General features: G+C 43.5%; 1 protein-coding gene across 2 annotated transcripts in view; it reads left to right on the plus strand.

The window, feature by feature from the left end:
- Window positions 1-15,785, plus strand: part of GRIA1 (glutamate ionotropic receptor AMPA type subunit 1) — a 326,869-nt gene extending 311,084 nt beyond the window's left edge. For both annotated transcript variants that reach the window (XM_033180678.1, XM_033180679.1), the window contains exons 15-16: window positions 3,968-4,102; window positions 12,939-15,785. In XM_033180678.1, coding sequence (XP_033036569.1) covers window positions 3,968-4,102; window positions 12,939-13,139 — 336 coding nt within the window. In that variant the 3' untranslated portion in view covers window positions 13,140-15,785. The remainder of the gene's footprint in view (window positions 1-3,967; window positions 4,103-12,938) is intronic.
- The last annotated feature ends 2,332 nt before the right edge of the window (window positions 15,786-18,117 follow it).

Consider the following 18,117-nt stretch of genomic DNA (forward strand, 5'->3'; position numbering starts at 1 on the left):
TTTCTCACTTTGGTCTTAGCTAGTGAGTGAGCCTAGCCAACCACTCAGCCTTCACTCCCAGGAAATAGTCAACTGCTCAGGGAAATGGTCCTTAAGCCAAAAATACAAGTTTTGAAAAAGCCCAAGAGAAAGCCTACTATAGCAGAAAGGCTAATGGGTAGACCTTTCTTTGTGGCCCCAAAAGGCTAAGTCAGATTACAGATTCAGCATGTGGAGGGCATGTAGGCTGCCTCTAAAAATCCAGATGTAAGCATAACAGAAAATTGTATGGAATTTCGGTAGGACATAGAAGAAAACTGTGCTTTTGCTTTGTTTGAGTTTAAACTTTCTCCAAGAGGATAAGAAGGAATGGAAGCATTTGGATAAACTGAAGCTTGGTCCAGAGTTAGCAGGTCTTGATGGCAGGCAGCACCAGTCTCAGTGGAAGGGACTGGTCTGACAACCAAAAGCCTTGGCTTCTCCCTAGAGCTTTCTGCTTATTCCATAAAGAAAGCTTCGAGTCTCTCTGCCTTAGGCCTAGCTCAGACCTCCTCATGAATCAGTCCTACATTCTTGGAAGGGACGTTGACTCAGAAGCACAGAAGGAGACTGAGACAGTCCCCCAATATGTAGGAAGAACAAGGAGAAATATGGGGGTGAAATCTCCTTTCCGTACGAGGGAGACAGCAAATCAAGACAACAGGTTAAGGAGAACAGATGAGTGGGGGGGGGTCTCTTCACCACTCGTCACCATTCATCACCATAGCAACAAGCCCAGCCATTCTGCAAGACAAGAGTTTTATTTTTCTTTTCACCTGTCACTCTTCTTGGTGCTGTCACTCTCTTTCCCCACTCCTGGCGGTAGATGAGTTGTGACTTTTCCACCCCCACTGACAAGCTGCCTAGCTTTTGGGGTGTGCAGCTGCTATGGAATAGAAGAACGGGGTGCTCTGAGAGGTGCTCAGAAGACTTAAACTCCATCTCTCCCCTCTCCCTGATCACAGCTAGGAAGTGTGTTGCTGTGAAATGTGAGTAGGTGTTTGTACACAGATCCATGAGGAAGCTGCCTCTTTTATGGATGCTGTGGACCAGAGGAACCAGAGCTGTGGGCCTCAAATAAAAGGGATTTTTGTCCCTGCCCCAGGATGTCCCATTTTATTCCCACAGCGTGAGACAAAGAAAGTCAGTAAAGGCAACTAAACAGAAGACCATGGCCTCAGGCCTCCTTAGAAAGATCTTATCAAAAAGCTAATGACAAGCTTAAGGGGAATCAGAACATCTTGTGTAAGTGGAAACTCCTCAACTATGTGGACTAAGAGTACACCAACACCAGTCCTTCGTCCCACATCCTATTAAATAAATCTGAATTTAGGTGGCTGTGTTACCTGTGATATTGGTGGCAATTGGGCCCAGGTTCTCCCTTGATTCCAGAGGCCTTTCCTGATTCCTCTACTACAGAGCTGTGTCAGCATAAATAGTGATAAATGCCATTGTGCATCCTGCAAAAGGTGGCAGTTCCTATACCATCTAGCTGTCCTCTTTGTAAAGGATGTATCCCCCATCACACACATTGCCATCTCCCTGGGCCAGAGACCTTCTTCTAAAATGAAGGATGCTCTTCACCTCCAGACATAGTCAGTCATTAGACCCTCCTTCTTTGCTTATATAGAACATGCTTTTCCACCCCACATCTGTATGAAGATCTCACCCTACTTCCTTCCTAGATATACTGGAAGTGAATGCTCCTCCTTGTTAGTCAGGGAGGCAGATACCCTCTTAGGGTCTTTTGAAGATAGTAACAGAAAAAGATGCCCATCACTCCCTTGTCCTTGGAGGCCATCCACAACCAAGGTAAACCTCAAGAAGAAAACAGCTTGGTGACCAAAGGGGCAAGGTGTGCTTTGGGTATGGAAACACTGATCAGCTCATGAAGTCAGTAGCCTCCAGCTTTCTTGTTTTCCACCTGCCCTCAGGCCTGTCCCTGTACCTACTCCGTCTGAGCTCCACTGTCCACCACTCTTTACTAAGGTTTGAGGGGATAATACACGCCTCCTAACCCCACCCTTACCCCTGTTTAAACAGAAGAGTTTTATAGGAACTTCTGTGAACTGTAAGTCCCCCAAGGACTCTAAAGCATTACTCTCCAGAGGAAGAAATACATGACTTCTGAACAGCAAACAGGGAGACATTTTGAGTGTTCTAAAAATCATGTGAAATGGGAATTTACTTGTTCAGCCAACTTTTGAACCAAGCACTGAACTCATTTTTTGCATATTACCCTTATCAGGTCATTACAGCAGAGCAGGAGAAATTTTGCCCCTTTGAGTCCTTTGAATAATCATTTCTACTGCTTCCAAAGCCAGGCTATGCCTTGCCAAGTGTAACCTATATTCAAGAGCCATCTGCTTTAGCGATACAGGAAGCCACCAAGGGGGCATGCTTTAGATAATCCTACAGCTCTGCTGGCCAAAGCTGCTACTGGAAGGGAAGGGATGCTGCTGTTTGCCAGCTACAGTCCCCAAGCTCAGTCCTGCTGAATCCTGTACAATGCACCAACTAGAACCAAGGCAGAGGTCACTGACTTATCGGTCAATAAGCGATTCCTTTCCATATGCCCAGATTCTAACAGGCAAATGTCAGTCAAAGTCACTAGGGCAACACAGGCCACCCCTTGCATGGCACACCTACATTCCCACCTGAAAAGGAACACATGGAGAGGTATAAAGGCCATATCCTATCCAGTGCCACCGACTAGTCAACGATGGTGTGTACCTGTGCCAACTGAGGCATGCATTTCATTTTAATTCAATGAGACATTTATTGTACATGAACAAACAATATAAACAAAGGTGTTAGAGCTGCCATGACATCTAGGAATGAGTATTCTAATAGTTAAAAATGTTCCTCTGCCTGTATCAAGAGTTTGACTGAGCAACTCGCCCCGCCCGCTTCCTGCGTCATTACCTCTCACTATGACTGTCAGCTGTGTTTGATTGTTCTCACCACTTGGGAAAGTGTTGTCCCTCAGACTTTCACTTTTGAACCCCACTGGAGGTGACAGAACTCAGGGATGATCTCAGCAGACCAGTGGCCTTCTTCCGGCTCCACAGGGTGAGCTCTGGCCACCTCCTACTAGACATGAGTACTTGTCTTCAGACTCCTAGGAATGAAGCACCCTTTTCGTGACCCTGCTCTTCCCAAACCAGTGTAAGATCTTTTATCGCAGGCAACAGAGATTTCTAAATTCAGCCACCTGGGTCTGCCTCCAATGTTTTTAGCAAGCACCTCCAACAGGAAAAATGGTGTCAATTAAGCATAATTATTAAGATTTAATAGAGCCATTTTTCTCTCAGTGCCTTTTTACTATTCTAAGCCCCCTAGTTTTTCTTCCCCCTAAATTGGCACTCACAGCAGTAAGTTAACATATATATCAGTTGGTCTTTGTTATACATACAATAACTGTCTTACTAAATTGAAATCGAATGCACATCTAGGGGAAAGTTCATTGTAAGTACCAACTCTCAGAAAAATGCTCAGAGACATAAACAATGAGCGAGGCCAATGCGTTACCAAGGAACAGAGAAAATGCGGTGGGGGGAGGCAGGAATCAAGCTGAAAAGGAAGGGACATGGTTTTCTGAAAGAATGGGGTAAGCTCAAAGGTGCAAATTTTGGTAGAAGCTGCCTTAAATTTCTTGTGATGTCTCTCACCCTAGAAAAGGCATTGAGGAGTGGGGAATTGTAATTACAAATTCAACATAACCAGGGAGGCTTGGAAAATTTATAAATACACATAGACACACACTTTTTTCCTGGGGAATGTTTAACACTTGGTCAATGAATAAATAGCCTATTCAGCCATTGCAAATGTTAAAGAGGGTGTGGGGTTGAGTGTATGTGTGTAAATATGCTGCTGCTTGGATGGTCTTTAGTCTCTTGACTCACTTTATTCTTCCCCCTCCCCTTCCTTTCCCTCCTCCTCTTCTTAGGACAAGACAAGCGCTCTGAGTCTCAGCAATGTGGCGGGCGTGTTCTACATCCTGATCGGAGGACTTGGACTAGCCATGCTGGTTGCCTTAATCGAGTTCTGCTACAAATCCCGTAGTGAATCCAAGCGGATGAAGGTGGCATCGTCTTCCCGGGCCTTTTTCCTAACCTGTTCTGTGATGCAGCTGGGTTTCCTGGGAGTCCCTTTGTTAGAAAGGGTGGGGAATGACAGGTGGTTGAGGTCAGCACAAGACAAAAAGCAGGAAGCTGTTAGGAGGAAGGTGACAGGGACAAAGGCAGCCGTGAGAAAGGAAGGAAGATGGGGTGTGTCGGGCCAGACACAAGGCCCAAGAAAACAACTGCATTTGCCAGAGAGGGGTCAGTGAGATTGAAAGTTAGCAGTTTACATGGACAGGCAGCACAGCGAGAGGCAAGAGTGATGGCTACCAAGGCTCATTCTCTCTGAAGTTGCAACAGAAGTGTGGCTGCAAAAGAGAGGAAAGGATGTCTAGCCTCTACTCTGTGCTGACCTTGCCATACCCTGGTGAATTTAGTCTTTTCTTAGGCTCCACTCTAAGAGATAGACATTGACAAAGAGGACCATGTGCAGAGAAAAGTAAGCAGATTAGTGAGATGACCCCAAACCACATCAAATGTAGCTAAAGGGAACTGGAGAAGAGAATTGTGGAGGATTTAAGAGTAGTCTGTAAAATACCAATACTTTCCAAGTGGAAAAAGAAAACAGGCTAGTTCTATGGAGTCCCAAAGTATACAACAAGAACAGATGACTAAAGGTGATAGAGGATAAATGTTAACACGATACACTAAATTTACTCTTCTAAAAGAGCTGTCTAAAGAAAGGCTAGACTATCCCAAAAAGTAGCAAGTTTCAACATCACTGAAGGTATACAAGTAGAGGATGAATAACTCTTGACAAGGATATGGATTCAAGCATCAAAAAGGAGTTTGGATTAAATGATCTTCAAGGCCCCTCAACATTTAGCTTCAGTAAGAAATTATTTAGGGAAGTTAATCATGTGAACAATACCATGAGCAAGGCATCATGAGGACTCAGAAAGGAGGGAGGTGCATTCTATGATCTTCAGCACCTTTCACCTTCCACAAAGAATGGGCACAATATAATTACTCAGTGAGGCAACCTGTGGCATAGATAGGAAGGCCTATAGGAATTTAGAGAAGAAAGATTGAAGAAAGCTTCCAGGAAGATGCCAAAATTAAGAAGGACAGGTGGGATCTAGATAGAGAAGAGAAGAGAAGTGCAGTCCCTCTGGGCAATGTACCCATGGTGATATGTTGACCTATACTGTTATCTTGATTTGACAAGACTAACAAGATCCCTTGGTAGAATTTGCTTTATGAGAATGTACCCTAAGAAGCCCACTTTTCAACAGACATTTGGCCCCAAGCTAAGTAAGCCCCCTCTTGGATCCAAACATAGCCTCCTGCCCAGCATCTCCCTGCCTTGGACCCTCAGTCCTACACATACCTCTGGGGTCACCCTTGGAGAAGACATTTCTGGGCATTTGCTCCTTCTGTTTAGAAATTCTGTATTTAGTTCTGTGCATGAGGAGCTAGGGGCCTTCTGTCCTGGTATTCAGCATTTCCCTGTCAGCCTACCTACCCCACTCACATCCTAGCAATCTGCTCTCCTTACATACTCCATACCTTCGCCCCCACCTCATGTTCCCACTCATGTGCCTTTTTATGGGTCGATCCCTCACCCTGTCTTCTGTTTCATAGAGCCCATTTAAAAGGCAACTTCCCCAAGACACAACAAGGAACAATTAAGGAATGGAAGTTCAATGACATTTCACCAGGGACCTAGGAACACCCCAATCCTTCTCTTGACCAGCTCATCCATCTCCAGGTCCCTCTCAGGTCCTCTCAAATGACAAGAACTACAAAGGCATGGGCTCCAGACTCTAAACCCAGTGTAGGCCTCCAAGGAGCTTGGCTGAACAAACAAGAACTCCTAGAACCTACTCAAAGCTCTTTGACCACTCCATTCAAAACATAGGACTAAAGACTCTCCTACCTTACCCTCCAAAATGAGGAAAGGTTACTCCAGGGGCAAAAAAGGGGAACAGGACAAGAACTAGGGGAACTACAACCTGTACCATCCCTCAAAACCTTCACTATAGATCATGACAAACCAGAGGCCCAGAGTTGGCCCAGTACAGATTATAGGAGTTCCTTTTTTCTCACTGCTTGTCTAAGACACAGTACAGCATCATCATCTAGAGTAGAAGCTCTGGAGAATGAATGTCTGGGCATAAATTCTGTCTGCTCCATTTGTTAACTGTGTCATCTTAGACAGATTTTAATAACTCTCTGATCCTCATTTTCTTTCTTTCTTTCTTTTTTTTTGAGACAGAGTCTCACTCTGTTGGCCAGGCTGGAGTGTAGTGGCATGATCTTGGCTCACTGCAACCTCCACCTCCCAGGCTCAAGCAATTCTCCTGCCTCAACCTCCTGAGTAGCTGGGATTACAGGCATGTGCCACCATGCCCGGCGAATTTTTGTATTTTTAATAGAGACGGGGTTTCACCATGTTAGCCAGGCTGGTCTCAAACTCCTGACCTCAGATAATCCATTCATCTTGGTCTCCCAAAGTGCTGGGATTACAGGTGTGAACCACTGCACCCGGCCTCTGATCCTCGTTTTCTATAAAATGGAGGCAGTGGTAGTACATACCTCATGAAATTGTTATAAGGATTGTATAAAATAATGGATATAAAGAGCTTGACAAAATTCCTGGGCCACAGTAAGCCCTCAGTAAATAATAATGACAATGATAACTAGTATTACAAATAATAGTTGTTACTAGTGGCCAGATACATCCTCCTTAAAACTTTCCTTTTGTTGTCCCTGTTTACATGAGCTAGGGTTCTTAAGCTACATAGATTGTGAGTTCCTTAAGGTAAGGAGTTGTGTCTGATTTTTCTGGACATCCCACACACTGAGGGTAAGTATTAGTAAAATTAATGCATAATTGTATCCAAAGGAGAAAATATCTTAGAGGATGAGGCAGGGCATGGGAGGGAGCTGCTCTTAGTTAAAGCAAGTATTGCCATCAAAACTACCCAGTCTAGGAATTACAAACAATTTCATCCAAGGGTCAGTTTTGGCCCCATGTTTGTGCTCATGAACTGTGATGAGACCAGTCATCCACGAAGCAGGAAAGCTCCTGGATATCCAGCCCTTTCTCTGGACTACAATGAATCCCAATAATCATAACCAGTGGCAGGTGGTGGTACCAGAGTGGCTAATGCCTGGGATCCTCTTAAAACAGGGACCATGTTGACCTTCACTGAAGTCACACTATTTAGATTAAAATGAGAATCTTTCAAAGAGGCCACTGAGTCATGGCATAGCTTCTTGGGGACATTCTCACCCTTCCCTTTACAATGAAGATGTTAAATTTTTCAGAAGCCAACATCAGGGTCTCTTGGAATCATTAATACAATGTCTTCTGCCACAATCTTCTAGAATTAATTCCATTGATTGGCGCGACTTTTACCCAACTCACTGAGGCTCCTAATAGAATTTTCCATCTTCCAACTGCAGAAAAGATACTTTCTTTATTAATCAACCCAGCCCTTAATTGTTGACGCTCCATCAACTCCTCTCTTATCCAAAGAGATAAGACAAATGCATTCAACTTGCCTCTCAGACTTTTCAGTTTTGCAGTTCTCGTTATTATTCTGTGCTTAGCCTTCTCCAAAAGCAATTAGTTTTTGTCAGAAGTAGAGTCCCCAACCTTACAGAGAGACCCAAATTGATGATGCCAAGGGCATTTGATGAGAGCTTTCCCTCTCATTTATTTCCATTATCACAATATTTTTTTTTTTTTTTTTTTTTTTTTGAGACAGAGTCTCACTCTGTTGTCCAGGCTGGAGTTCAGTGGTGCGATCTCGGCTCACTGCAACCTCCACCTCCCGGGTTCAAGTGATTCTCCTAGCTCAGCCTCCCCAGTAGCTGGGATTACAGCTGTGTGCTACCACACCCGGCTAATTTTTTGTATTTTTACTAGAGAAGGGGTTTCACCATGTTAGCCATGATGGTCTTAATCTCCTGACCTTGTGATCCACCGCCTTGACTTCCCAAAGTGTTGGGACCACAAGTGTGAGCCACCAAGCCCCGCCCTTGACCCACTCTTAAGGCCTTAAGTCCCTAAACTCATTCAGGGCCATCCTCTCATGTGTCTCAACCATGCTTAAAAACATCTTCCTCACTCTTCGTGGATGAAAGAACAAGAGAAAGGGGGGCAGAAAGGAGAAAGAAGGGCGGGAGAGAGAGAGAGAGACGAAAGGAAGAGAAGAAGGAAAGATGATTTTTCGGTAACTTTTATGTTCAAAGTGATTTCTACACATTTTCATTAACCATGTAATAGGTTGTTCTTACAATCCTACAGATGAAATAAAGTTTCAAAGAAAGTAAGTAACTTTTCCTGGCTAGGTCACACAAGCAAGGAACTGAAAAACCAGGAGTTAGACCTCCAACATGGTCTCCACAAAGCCCAGGCTTTTGGTACCAGCCAAGCCACTTTTCCTAAATCTCTCTGTCCTGCTTCAACCACATGGCAGCAGATCATTTTTGAGCACCTATTCTGTGTTCTTCCAGTCCCAGCCACAGTGCTGCTCACAAAGACAAATAAAATGTAGCTCTACCATTCAGTTCCCCTCATCTGACTGACTGTAGTATTTAAACCCTTGCTGGGTGTTGATGAGTCTCTTTTCCCTTTGACACGTGATGAGCAGGACAAGTGTCACAGAGATAGTGGGAAGGCACCCTACAGGTATTCCTTCCACAAAGACATACTGAGCACCACCGCATGCTGGGCAAGACTCGGCACTGGCGATACAGTCAAGAACAAAACAGACACAGCTTCTTTTCTCAAGAAGCTGAGAGTTTGATAGGGAAGACAGAACATAAGCAAACACTTACATGTTCAATGAGTGTTAGTGAAAAAAAATGCCCAGTGTTGTCAAGTATAGAGCAGAGGCCAGTCCTGATAAAAGAATGGGACAGTCAGAACAGCTTCCCTGAGAAAGTGATATTTAACAGACTCAAAGCATGAAAAGAATTAACCGGGAAAAAAGAATTACCAGTGATACACAAGTGTCAGAGGCCCAAAGACGTGAACTCCTGCCCAGAAAGGGGAGGAAGGCCAAGGAGACTGGAACACAGAAAGACTAAGGGAAAAGGGTAGTATGTGAGAGTAGAAGAGTCAGAGAAGGACTTCAGGCAGCTCACAATATTTCGGTCTAATTTAAATTGTCATGTAGTAGCAGAAAATACATAACCTAAGACACATTGCAAATTGAATAAAATCTCAGGTCCTCTGCCCCTCCTCTCTGCCTGGGCAAACAGACTGGCACCTGAATCCTTAGCTGATATTAAGGGCAGTAAAGTATTATTCACCACCTCGCTCCCAAAGGAAAATAATCCCCAGCCTCTCTCACCCCCATGAGAGATGCTGACCTTTCAAGATTATATATGGCTGTGTTAACATGGGGCATGTTTAAGCTACAGCAATTGAGGGCTTGCACATTTTCCTGGAATTAATGAACAGCTGAGAGACTTGATAACTCAAGGGGAGCGTCCTTCACAGCAGGTGATCACTGGTGCTTTGCAGGTATGCCTGAGCAAGGACATCACTGAAGTCTAAGCTTTGATTAGGATATTCTATGATGTGCAGAGGCTGAGCACACTCTTCTTAGAAAAGCAAGTAGTTGGGGCCGGGCGCGGTGGCTCAAGCCTGTAATCCCAGCACTTTGGGAGGCCGAGACGGGTGGATCACGAGGTCAGGAGATCGAGACCATCCTGGCTAACACGGTGAAACCCCGTCTCTACTAAAAAATACAAAAAAAAAAAAAAAAAACTAGCCGGGCGAGGTGGCGGGCGCTTGTAGTCCCAGCTACTTGGGAGGCTGAGGCAGGAGAATGGCGTAAACCCGGGAGGCGGAGCTTGCAGTGAGCTGAGATCCGGCCACTGCACTCCAGCCTGGGCGACAGACCGAGACTCTGTCTCAAAAAAAAAAAGAAAAGAAAAAAAGAAAAGCAAGTAGCTGAGAAGTTAGGATGCAATCACTGTTAGGGAAATGAGGTTCCGAAGGGTCAATTTAGGGGTCTTTAAGTTGGATTTTTTTACTCATCCCTTTGTCTCTGAATATCAGTTCCAAAAACACCACCACCACCCTCAAGGATGAACTTTCTTTAAGAATGGCTGGCATGTCAAGGAGGGATAAGGGAAAACCACATTTCCAAAGGCTAGGGGAGAAATGACAGCAGTTTATGACAGCTTAGCCATGACAGGGGGGCAGGCGGGGAGCAGAAGAATCATATTTAGAAGGTCATTCACCTTATCACTAGGTCACATATAACTGTTACCTTAAACAAGTCAGTCATTGTCATCAGGTTCTCTGTAAAGTAAAAGGGACAGATTAGATCATATGGATCAACTTTGCTTGCATTTTAGAATGATCTGGGGAGCTTTTAAAACTCCAGATGTCCAGGCCGTACACCACACCAGCATCTCTAGTGTAAGATTCAGGGGTCAGGGTTTTTTCTCCCAAACTCCCTGGATGGTTCCAATGTGCAACCAAGTTTCAGAACTAGTGATGTAGTTGACATTAAGCATTGCTTTCCACTGCAAAGTTTGAACTCCATTTATCATTTCTCCTGACTTTTATAAATGTATTCAAAAAGAAGCCAGTAAGAAGGCAGTAACCATCCATGACAAGGGTATGGAGTCACTGACTTTTGAGAAGTACTCAGCTTCCTTGAATACCAACTCTAATGATGTGACCTTCGAGATTTTTAGTTACATGCTTGGCTAAATTGTCTCAGACTTCAGCAAGCACCAATGTTGACTAGGTTATCCATCTTGTCTTTTAAGACAAATTCATGAAGTACCAACAACTTCAATGGAATATTATGAAAACATGTGAGCCTTACGAGGAACAAAGACTGAGGTGATCTATGTAAACTTTAGTGGGTTTTTTCCCTTAATTAAAGGAGTGTGGCAGAGGAAAAACATGAATGATAGACATTCCAAGCGAATCTATAGAAGTTTCCATATTTCCCACAGATAAAAATAAAATGTTATTTTCTCTTCAATATTTTTTAGGTGAGGATAAGCAACTGTTAATGTATCATATTTTCATTTTACATTTCCCTGGTGTAGCTTCAAGGTAGTACTTATTTGGCCTTTGACTTAGAAGAATGCAATCCAGGTCACACTTTCTCTTCAATGGAAGACAGCCAAGGGAGAATGTAAATAAATCAAGTCATGGGTTTGAGGAGGAGACAGAACCAGTGTGGGTGGTGCATCATATGGGGCAAATCTGTCTGAATCATGGATTTTAAAAAGAACATTTTAAAACATTGTCAGAACTGCCAGTAATACAAGGATAGCAGGGGGAAAAAATGGGTCAAAACTGCCCTGTTTATCTCTGTCTGGCCACAGAAGGTTGACTGATTTCTCTGGTCACTAGAATCATGCCAATATGTAAGAGAGAAAGTCATAGACTTTTTGAGACGGATCCTAGGTGGTTGGTGTTTCTTAGACAAATTCAAAAGCATCTATTATGCATCTAATTGCTTACTGGATACTCTGTGGGATAGCTGAGGATTGAGAAGACATGGCCCTTGCCCTCCTCCAGAAAGCTCTCTTATGGAAGACAAAACTTATACACTGGAGGCAAAACCATTACAAAAGAATGTATACCGCATGAGTACAAGATGAGAGAGGCCAGCACTTACAGCAGGTGGATGTAGTCTAGGAAGGCTTCAAGAAGACAATGAGAACAGAATGTGCCCTGAAGAAGAGGTAGGATTGGTCCCACTGACAATTCTCCTTTATACTGATTCCCATCAAGAAACCAAACCCCACCTCAAAAATTCTGTGATTGTTTATTAATGGAAAGTTTGAGATGGACAGTAAAAGATAAGGGTCTGGATTTCCTACCATCAGTGGTCTTTCTCCAAAGGAACTCTGAACAGAACACTTCCTCTTGTCTAAGAGGATATGGTTCTAGACCTACTTTGTGGTCTTGAATATCCCACTTAACTCATCTGATTCCGGGGTGATCCTTGGAGTCCTTTTCAGACCTAGAATTCTGACATTCTAGAAGTCACAAGCTTAGTGGCACTGATCTGATATATCAGTCTGGAAGTACAGGGTCTACATGCTGATGGGAAGCAGTTGATGCACAGATGATAATCTTTGGAATGCATTCTCATTTTCTTTAGCACATGTTCCTTTCCAATTACATTTTGCATATTGTATTATTCAAACGAGTCCTACATTCCCTTAACACATGCTGCTATAGAGGTAGGCTAGAATTTTTTCTGAAGTAAATCAGAGGTAGTTTTCCATTTTAACCCAACAATATCACACTCTCAATTTATTTTAACATTTCAAAGCATTTTTCAAGTGGTAGCACCATTCTTGAATGGTGTGTAGGTGCATAGATAATCATATGGTATAGACATGGAGGTTTAAAAATTCTAGAATACTAAGGAGATATGTACAGTCACATGACTAGTTGATGCCTTAACCAGAACTAGAATCCAAGTTTCCAAACCTCATTTCCAGAAGGTTTTCCACTTAGTTGTGTTGCTACATCACACATTAATCAATAATATCAAGGAAATATTCCACCTTTAGAAATCACAGAATGTAAGAATAACAAAGGACCTTCTGTCTCACCCAATCTAACACACCTCACTGAACATTCAACTTGAGGCTAAGAGAGGGGATCAGATATGTCCAGAGCCAAGTGATAGTTTTCTGAATTCCTGGGAAGTCAGAATTAGCATTGTAGAATAGAAGATGGGGTGGATGGGGAAGCAGAGTTGGAGTTATATTTGAAGTCCAGTCTTGATTCATTCCCATTGCCTGTCATTGCCAAGGACCCGGGGAAGAACCCCCGGTCCTCCTGAAAAGGGTTTTTGTTTGATCCCACAGCAATCCATCAATGAAGCCATACGGACATCGACCCTCCCCCGCAACAGTGGGGCAGCAGCCAGCAGCGGCGGCAGTGGAGAGAATGGTCGGGTGGTCAGCCATGACTTCCCCAAGTCCATGCAATCGATTCCTTGCATGAGCCACAGTTCAGGGATGCCCTTGGGAGCCACAGGATTGTAACTGGAGCAGATGGAGACCCCTTGGGGAGCAGGCTCGGGCTCCCCAGCCCCATCCCAAACCCTTCAGTGCCAAAAACAACAACAAAATGAAACGCAACCACCACCAACCACTGCGACCACAAGAAGGATGATTCAACAGGTTTTCCTGAAGAATTGAAAAACCATTTTTCTGTCCCTTTTCCTTTTTTGATGTTCTTTCACCCTTTTCTGTTTGCTAAGTGAGGATGAAAAAATAACACTGTACTGCAATAAGGGGAGAGTAACCCTGTCTAATGAATCCTGTGTCTCTGACAGTAGAGTCACTGGAACACTAATGAGGAAACTGCACTGTTTTATTTTAATTCAGTTGTTAGTGTGTCTTAGTGTGTGCAATTTTTTTTCTTACTAATATCCATGGTTTGCAGGTTCTGTTAGGCCCTTTCCTTCTCCTTTCTTCTTATCCCCAACTCCTTACCCATCCCTCTTCAGTTTTCAGATTGGAGATTCAATATTTGTTCCACTTTACAAGCAAGAAGGAAAAAAGCAACCTTCAAACTAATTCTCCATGGGGGCTTTCCATGTTACCCTCCACTCCTTGGCCCCAAGCCTTTGATGGGGACAGACATTGTTGGAGAAGGGGGCTGCCTTCCCCAAGTGGGGCACTGCTTAAGCACTGATTTAGTGGAGAACACAGGTGAAAAGCAACTCAGGATGAGGGTGGTGGAGAGGGCAGGGGCAGATGTGCAGTCAGAGAAGGACTCCTCAAGTTACTGCTGATCAGAAAAACAGTTCCTTTAATGTGGAAGAGCCATTTCACAGGCCATAGGTGGTATGGTATATTTCTTCAGAGTCAACCTCGGCCCTGAGAAGTATGTCCTTCTGGTGTGCTCAGGCTCAGCGGCAGTCTGGTAGCTGAAGGCACTTGGCCTCCTAAACCAAGCAGAATTTTGGGAAGAGATAACAGCCAGGGAGATATTGCCCACGATTCTCACTTTTTCTTTGCCTGGTATCTAAGCAGGAACCCATTGTAGAGTAGATTCTCTTCTTCTATGGAGCCTCTGACATGGGGAGCAATGCTATGCAAGCTAAGTGTGAAAGAAAGGTGACAGAATAATTTTGGAAGAGGAAGCCTCATCAAAAGTTCATACAAAATAGAGCTTTCCATGGTGTGCCCTATCCTAGGTTTGAGAAAATACATACGAAGTTTATGCTCATGCAAAGAACTTCGGTTTTTATGTTAATATAAAGTGTTGTTTTAGCATGTGGCCAGATAATGCTCTATCATCTTTAGAAAGTGAGATACCCCAGGAAATAATTGAAGACGTATAGGGAGATGGATTAAGTTGATAATGACATTTAGGGCACCTTAAGACCTTCGATCCCAGGTTCTAACCCAAGGAGGCTGACCTTCCCCCAGCTAAGACAGCATGAGAACGTTGTATTCCAATATACCTATGATTGGGGCTACAAAGCTGAACTAAAGCAAGATTAGTGAAGTGGCAGGGTTTATAGAGAGAAGCCCAGGGTGAGTGCAACTTTGGTTGGAAGTGAGAATCCCTGACATATAGCTTTCTTGGAGATCCCAACTCTCATTCTTGGTGCAACTGGCTTCCAGCTCTCCAGCAGTCACTCTCCTAGGTGCATGATTCAGTGCGTGCCATGTGTCATTAGCTTTTACTGATAACCGTACTCTGGCTTGTTCCCTTACCCCCTACTTCTATCCAATTTTCTCTGCTAGGGGTTATCATTAGCAATTGACATGCTAAAGGTTCTGGAGCCTATCTAGGGGTAGGTGCAGCTTGACTGGCTTTTCGGTGGATTCTCTTGGTGGACCCACAACATCTCTATATCTCTCCACTCTCCTGTCATCAGCCATAGCAAAGAATCCTTCCAAAATCAAACTCTTCCCTTTTTCGACTGAAGCGTTGTTGTTCAGTCTCTCGCGTGTCAATGTGGGCATGGTTCATGAAACCAGACCCTCAAGATGGATGATTGCTTTTCACTACTGCCATCTGATGTCCCTCAGCCCCTGCCCTTGCACAAGATTTTTCTCAGCCTTCAGACTACCACTGCAGAATCCTAAGTGACCCACCATTAAGGTGTCTGCATCTTGGAAGAGTTGGAAGTAACCTTTTAACATCAACATGCTTCAAAGACTTTTTGCCTTTGGCCTGGTAAGACGCCTCTCCAGCTACTGAGCCCACCAGTAACATGAGCGGATAAAGAGAGACTTGTTTGTGCTAGAAATGAGGGTCTATGCTATGAGGGGGTCCAAGACTCTGGCGAAATATGCTTTTGCATCAATGGAGAAATGAAAGGAAAACAAAAGCAAGAAAAAAGTTAACTTGTATTATGTATTTTTACTACACTTTTCTTAAAAATAGAGTATTGGGGAAACTCTGAAAGAGACTGACATTTTTCTCAACAGGAATCCATACTTAACAGTTCTGGCTTTCATTAAATTTTGCTCTTTGGTACCTGGGCCTTTTATTTAACATCTATATTTGTTTTAACTCTCTTAGCAGATGTGTGAAAGGATTCTTGCTTGATCAAACACTAAATATTTTTTTGGTTCCTGTTTTTCTTTCAAATAGCCAGGTTTTTTTTTCTTTTGGTATTTGCATAAAATGAAAATATCACCGAATATTAAATCACTGTGGATCCATTATCTACTTTTCATATTTGTCCATTCCATTTTTGTGCCATTTCGGAAGCCGGGGCTCTAGAGATTATTTCCTTATTGCAGAGCCTAAGACTAGAAGGTTTTTAACTGTGACCACTGTTTCTAACTCACAAACAGCTCTTGAGTCATTTCAGCTGAACTAGAACATTGTGAGTTATTCATCCAAATAGGATAACCACAGCAACAACAAAAGGCAAAAGGTGGTATTTGGCTTCTAGGAACCACAATTCCAATTGCATAAAACCCAGAGCTTGACTTGGAGCCATCACAGTACCTCTAGGGAACTGGATGGTTCACATGGAACATCTCCCAGACATCCCCAAACCGAAGAGGTATAGCTGTGATGTGCACAAAGTCACAGCCAGAACTAAATCTAGACCATGCTTATAAGTCTAGATTATCCAGAGGATAATTTTGGTCCTCAGACACCACAACCTTCATTCTTGCCTAGAAGCTTTTTTTCCCCCTTAAACAAAATGGCTTTCTGTAAAGGATCTGACATTTGTTGATACTTAGATATCAATGATTAAGAACAGCTTCAAGTATTTTCTTTCTCAAGGAACACTGCATATTAACAATGACCAGAGGTCTAAAATAAATGAACAGAGAAGCTCAAACAGTAGCATGGACAATAACTACTACAATAGAAAAGGGTTGGGAGAAAGAAGAGAAACTGGCAGGTTTGTGTGAAGCTACAGTCATTGTTTGCATACACCTTGGAACATCTAGGGTACCTCTGAGTGAGAAAGCATTTAACACCAGCTGACTGCAGAGAAAAATGATTTCTGTTGCCTTACTGTCAAATAGCTTAGACAATGGTCATAATGGCTATCATAGCACAGGCTGCCATGTATTGAGCACTTACTATGTTAAGCACACTTCATACCTTCTATATCATGACAGAAGCCCTCAAAGTAGGGCCTTTCAGATGAGGAATCTGAAACTTAAAGAAATTACATAACTTGCTCACAGACCTGTAAGTGACAGCACCAGGATTTGAACTAAGTCTGTCTAAATCCAAGCCTTTACAACCCTAACTACCCACCTCACTGTTAACCAGGTCATGATGAACTATGGCCAGGAAATACCAAGTGAGTTCTCTACCTACCTATTATGCCAAAGTAACTGAAAATGGAATGGTGAAAGCCACACCTGCTACTCTTTTTGGAAAGCCAGTCCATGCTCTTAGGGCACGGAGAGATCATTAATCTAGATAGGATTGCAAAAAGAAAAGAGGAGGGAAGGGTGCCACTTATAACACCTTTACAATGGATCTAGGCTCAGGAGTAGCAAGCAGGTAAGGGAGGGGACTAAAAACCAAGTTCCATTAGCAATGGTTGATCCAGCCTGCAAGAGGGTCCCCAGAGCCTTCATGAGGAAAATGGAGATAACTTTTTCTGTTTGGGCAAGATCAGGATCAGTTCTGGTCATTACAAGGGCAATGGACTTAGGTTCAACTAGTGGTTAAAGTAACTCCATAGTAAAATTAGGTTAACACTGGACTTAAAACAGCGCCCCCTGTCAGAGAGATGTTACAGGTGTGAACGTTGAAATGCATATCCTCTGATTTGCTTCCATTCCAGATCCCTAGAGTTCACTATTAACTTGATGTCCTGTGTGTGCCCAGGAGAGGGGAAGAGGGAGGAAGGAAGTCACGATCACCAAGACTTTTTCTTGAATCTTTTATATCCCTACTCTTCAGCTCCTCTGGTCAATAACACCCTGATGGGCACTGAGGTGAAGTCAGCAAGGCCCTGCAGGAGCAGGCACGGATGTCTTTCACTGAAATAAAGCAAAAAATCAACCTACCTTGAATAAGAGACAAAATAGCAAGTTTGTTCCACAACAAATGCTTACGTGCTATTTAAGAAAGAATTTCTATGGGTATAAAGGTCCAAAAAAAGTGAGGTTCTTGGCTGAGCATGGTCGTTTACGCCTGTAATCCCATACTTTGGGAGGCCAAGGCGTGCAGATCGCCTAAGACCAGGAGTTCAAGACCAGCCTGGTCAACATGGTGAAATCCTGTTTCTACTGAGAAAATACAAATTACCCAGGCATGGTAGCACATGCCTGTAATCCTAGCTACTCAGGAGGCTGAGGCAGGAGAATTGCTTGAACCCGGGAGGTGGAGGTTGCAGTGAGCTGAGATCGCACTGCTGCACTCGAGCCTGGGCAACAGAGTGAGATTCTATCTCAAAACAGAAACAAAAACAAAAAAAAAGAAGAAGAAGAAAAGTTGGGAAGGCCAGTGGATTAGAGTTTACAATACCTGGCTTCTCCTGGCTCTGTCTTTCAAGCTTGGACAAGAAAATGTACT

Source organism: Trachypithecus francoisi, unplaced genomic scaffold, assembly GCF_009764315.1.
Source record: "Trachypithecus francoisi isolate TF-2019V2 unplaced genomic scaffold, Tfra_2.0 Lachesis_group2, whole genome shotgun sequence".
NCBI lineage: Eukaryota > Metazoa > Chordata > Mammalia > Primates > Cercopithecidae > Trachypithecus > Trachypithecus francoisi.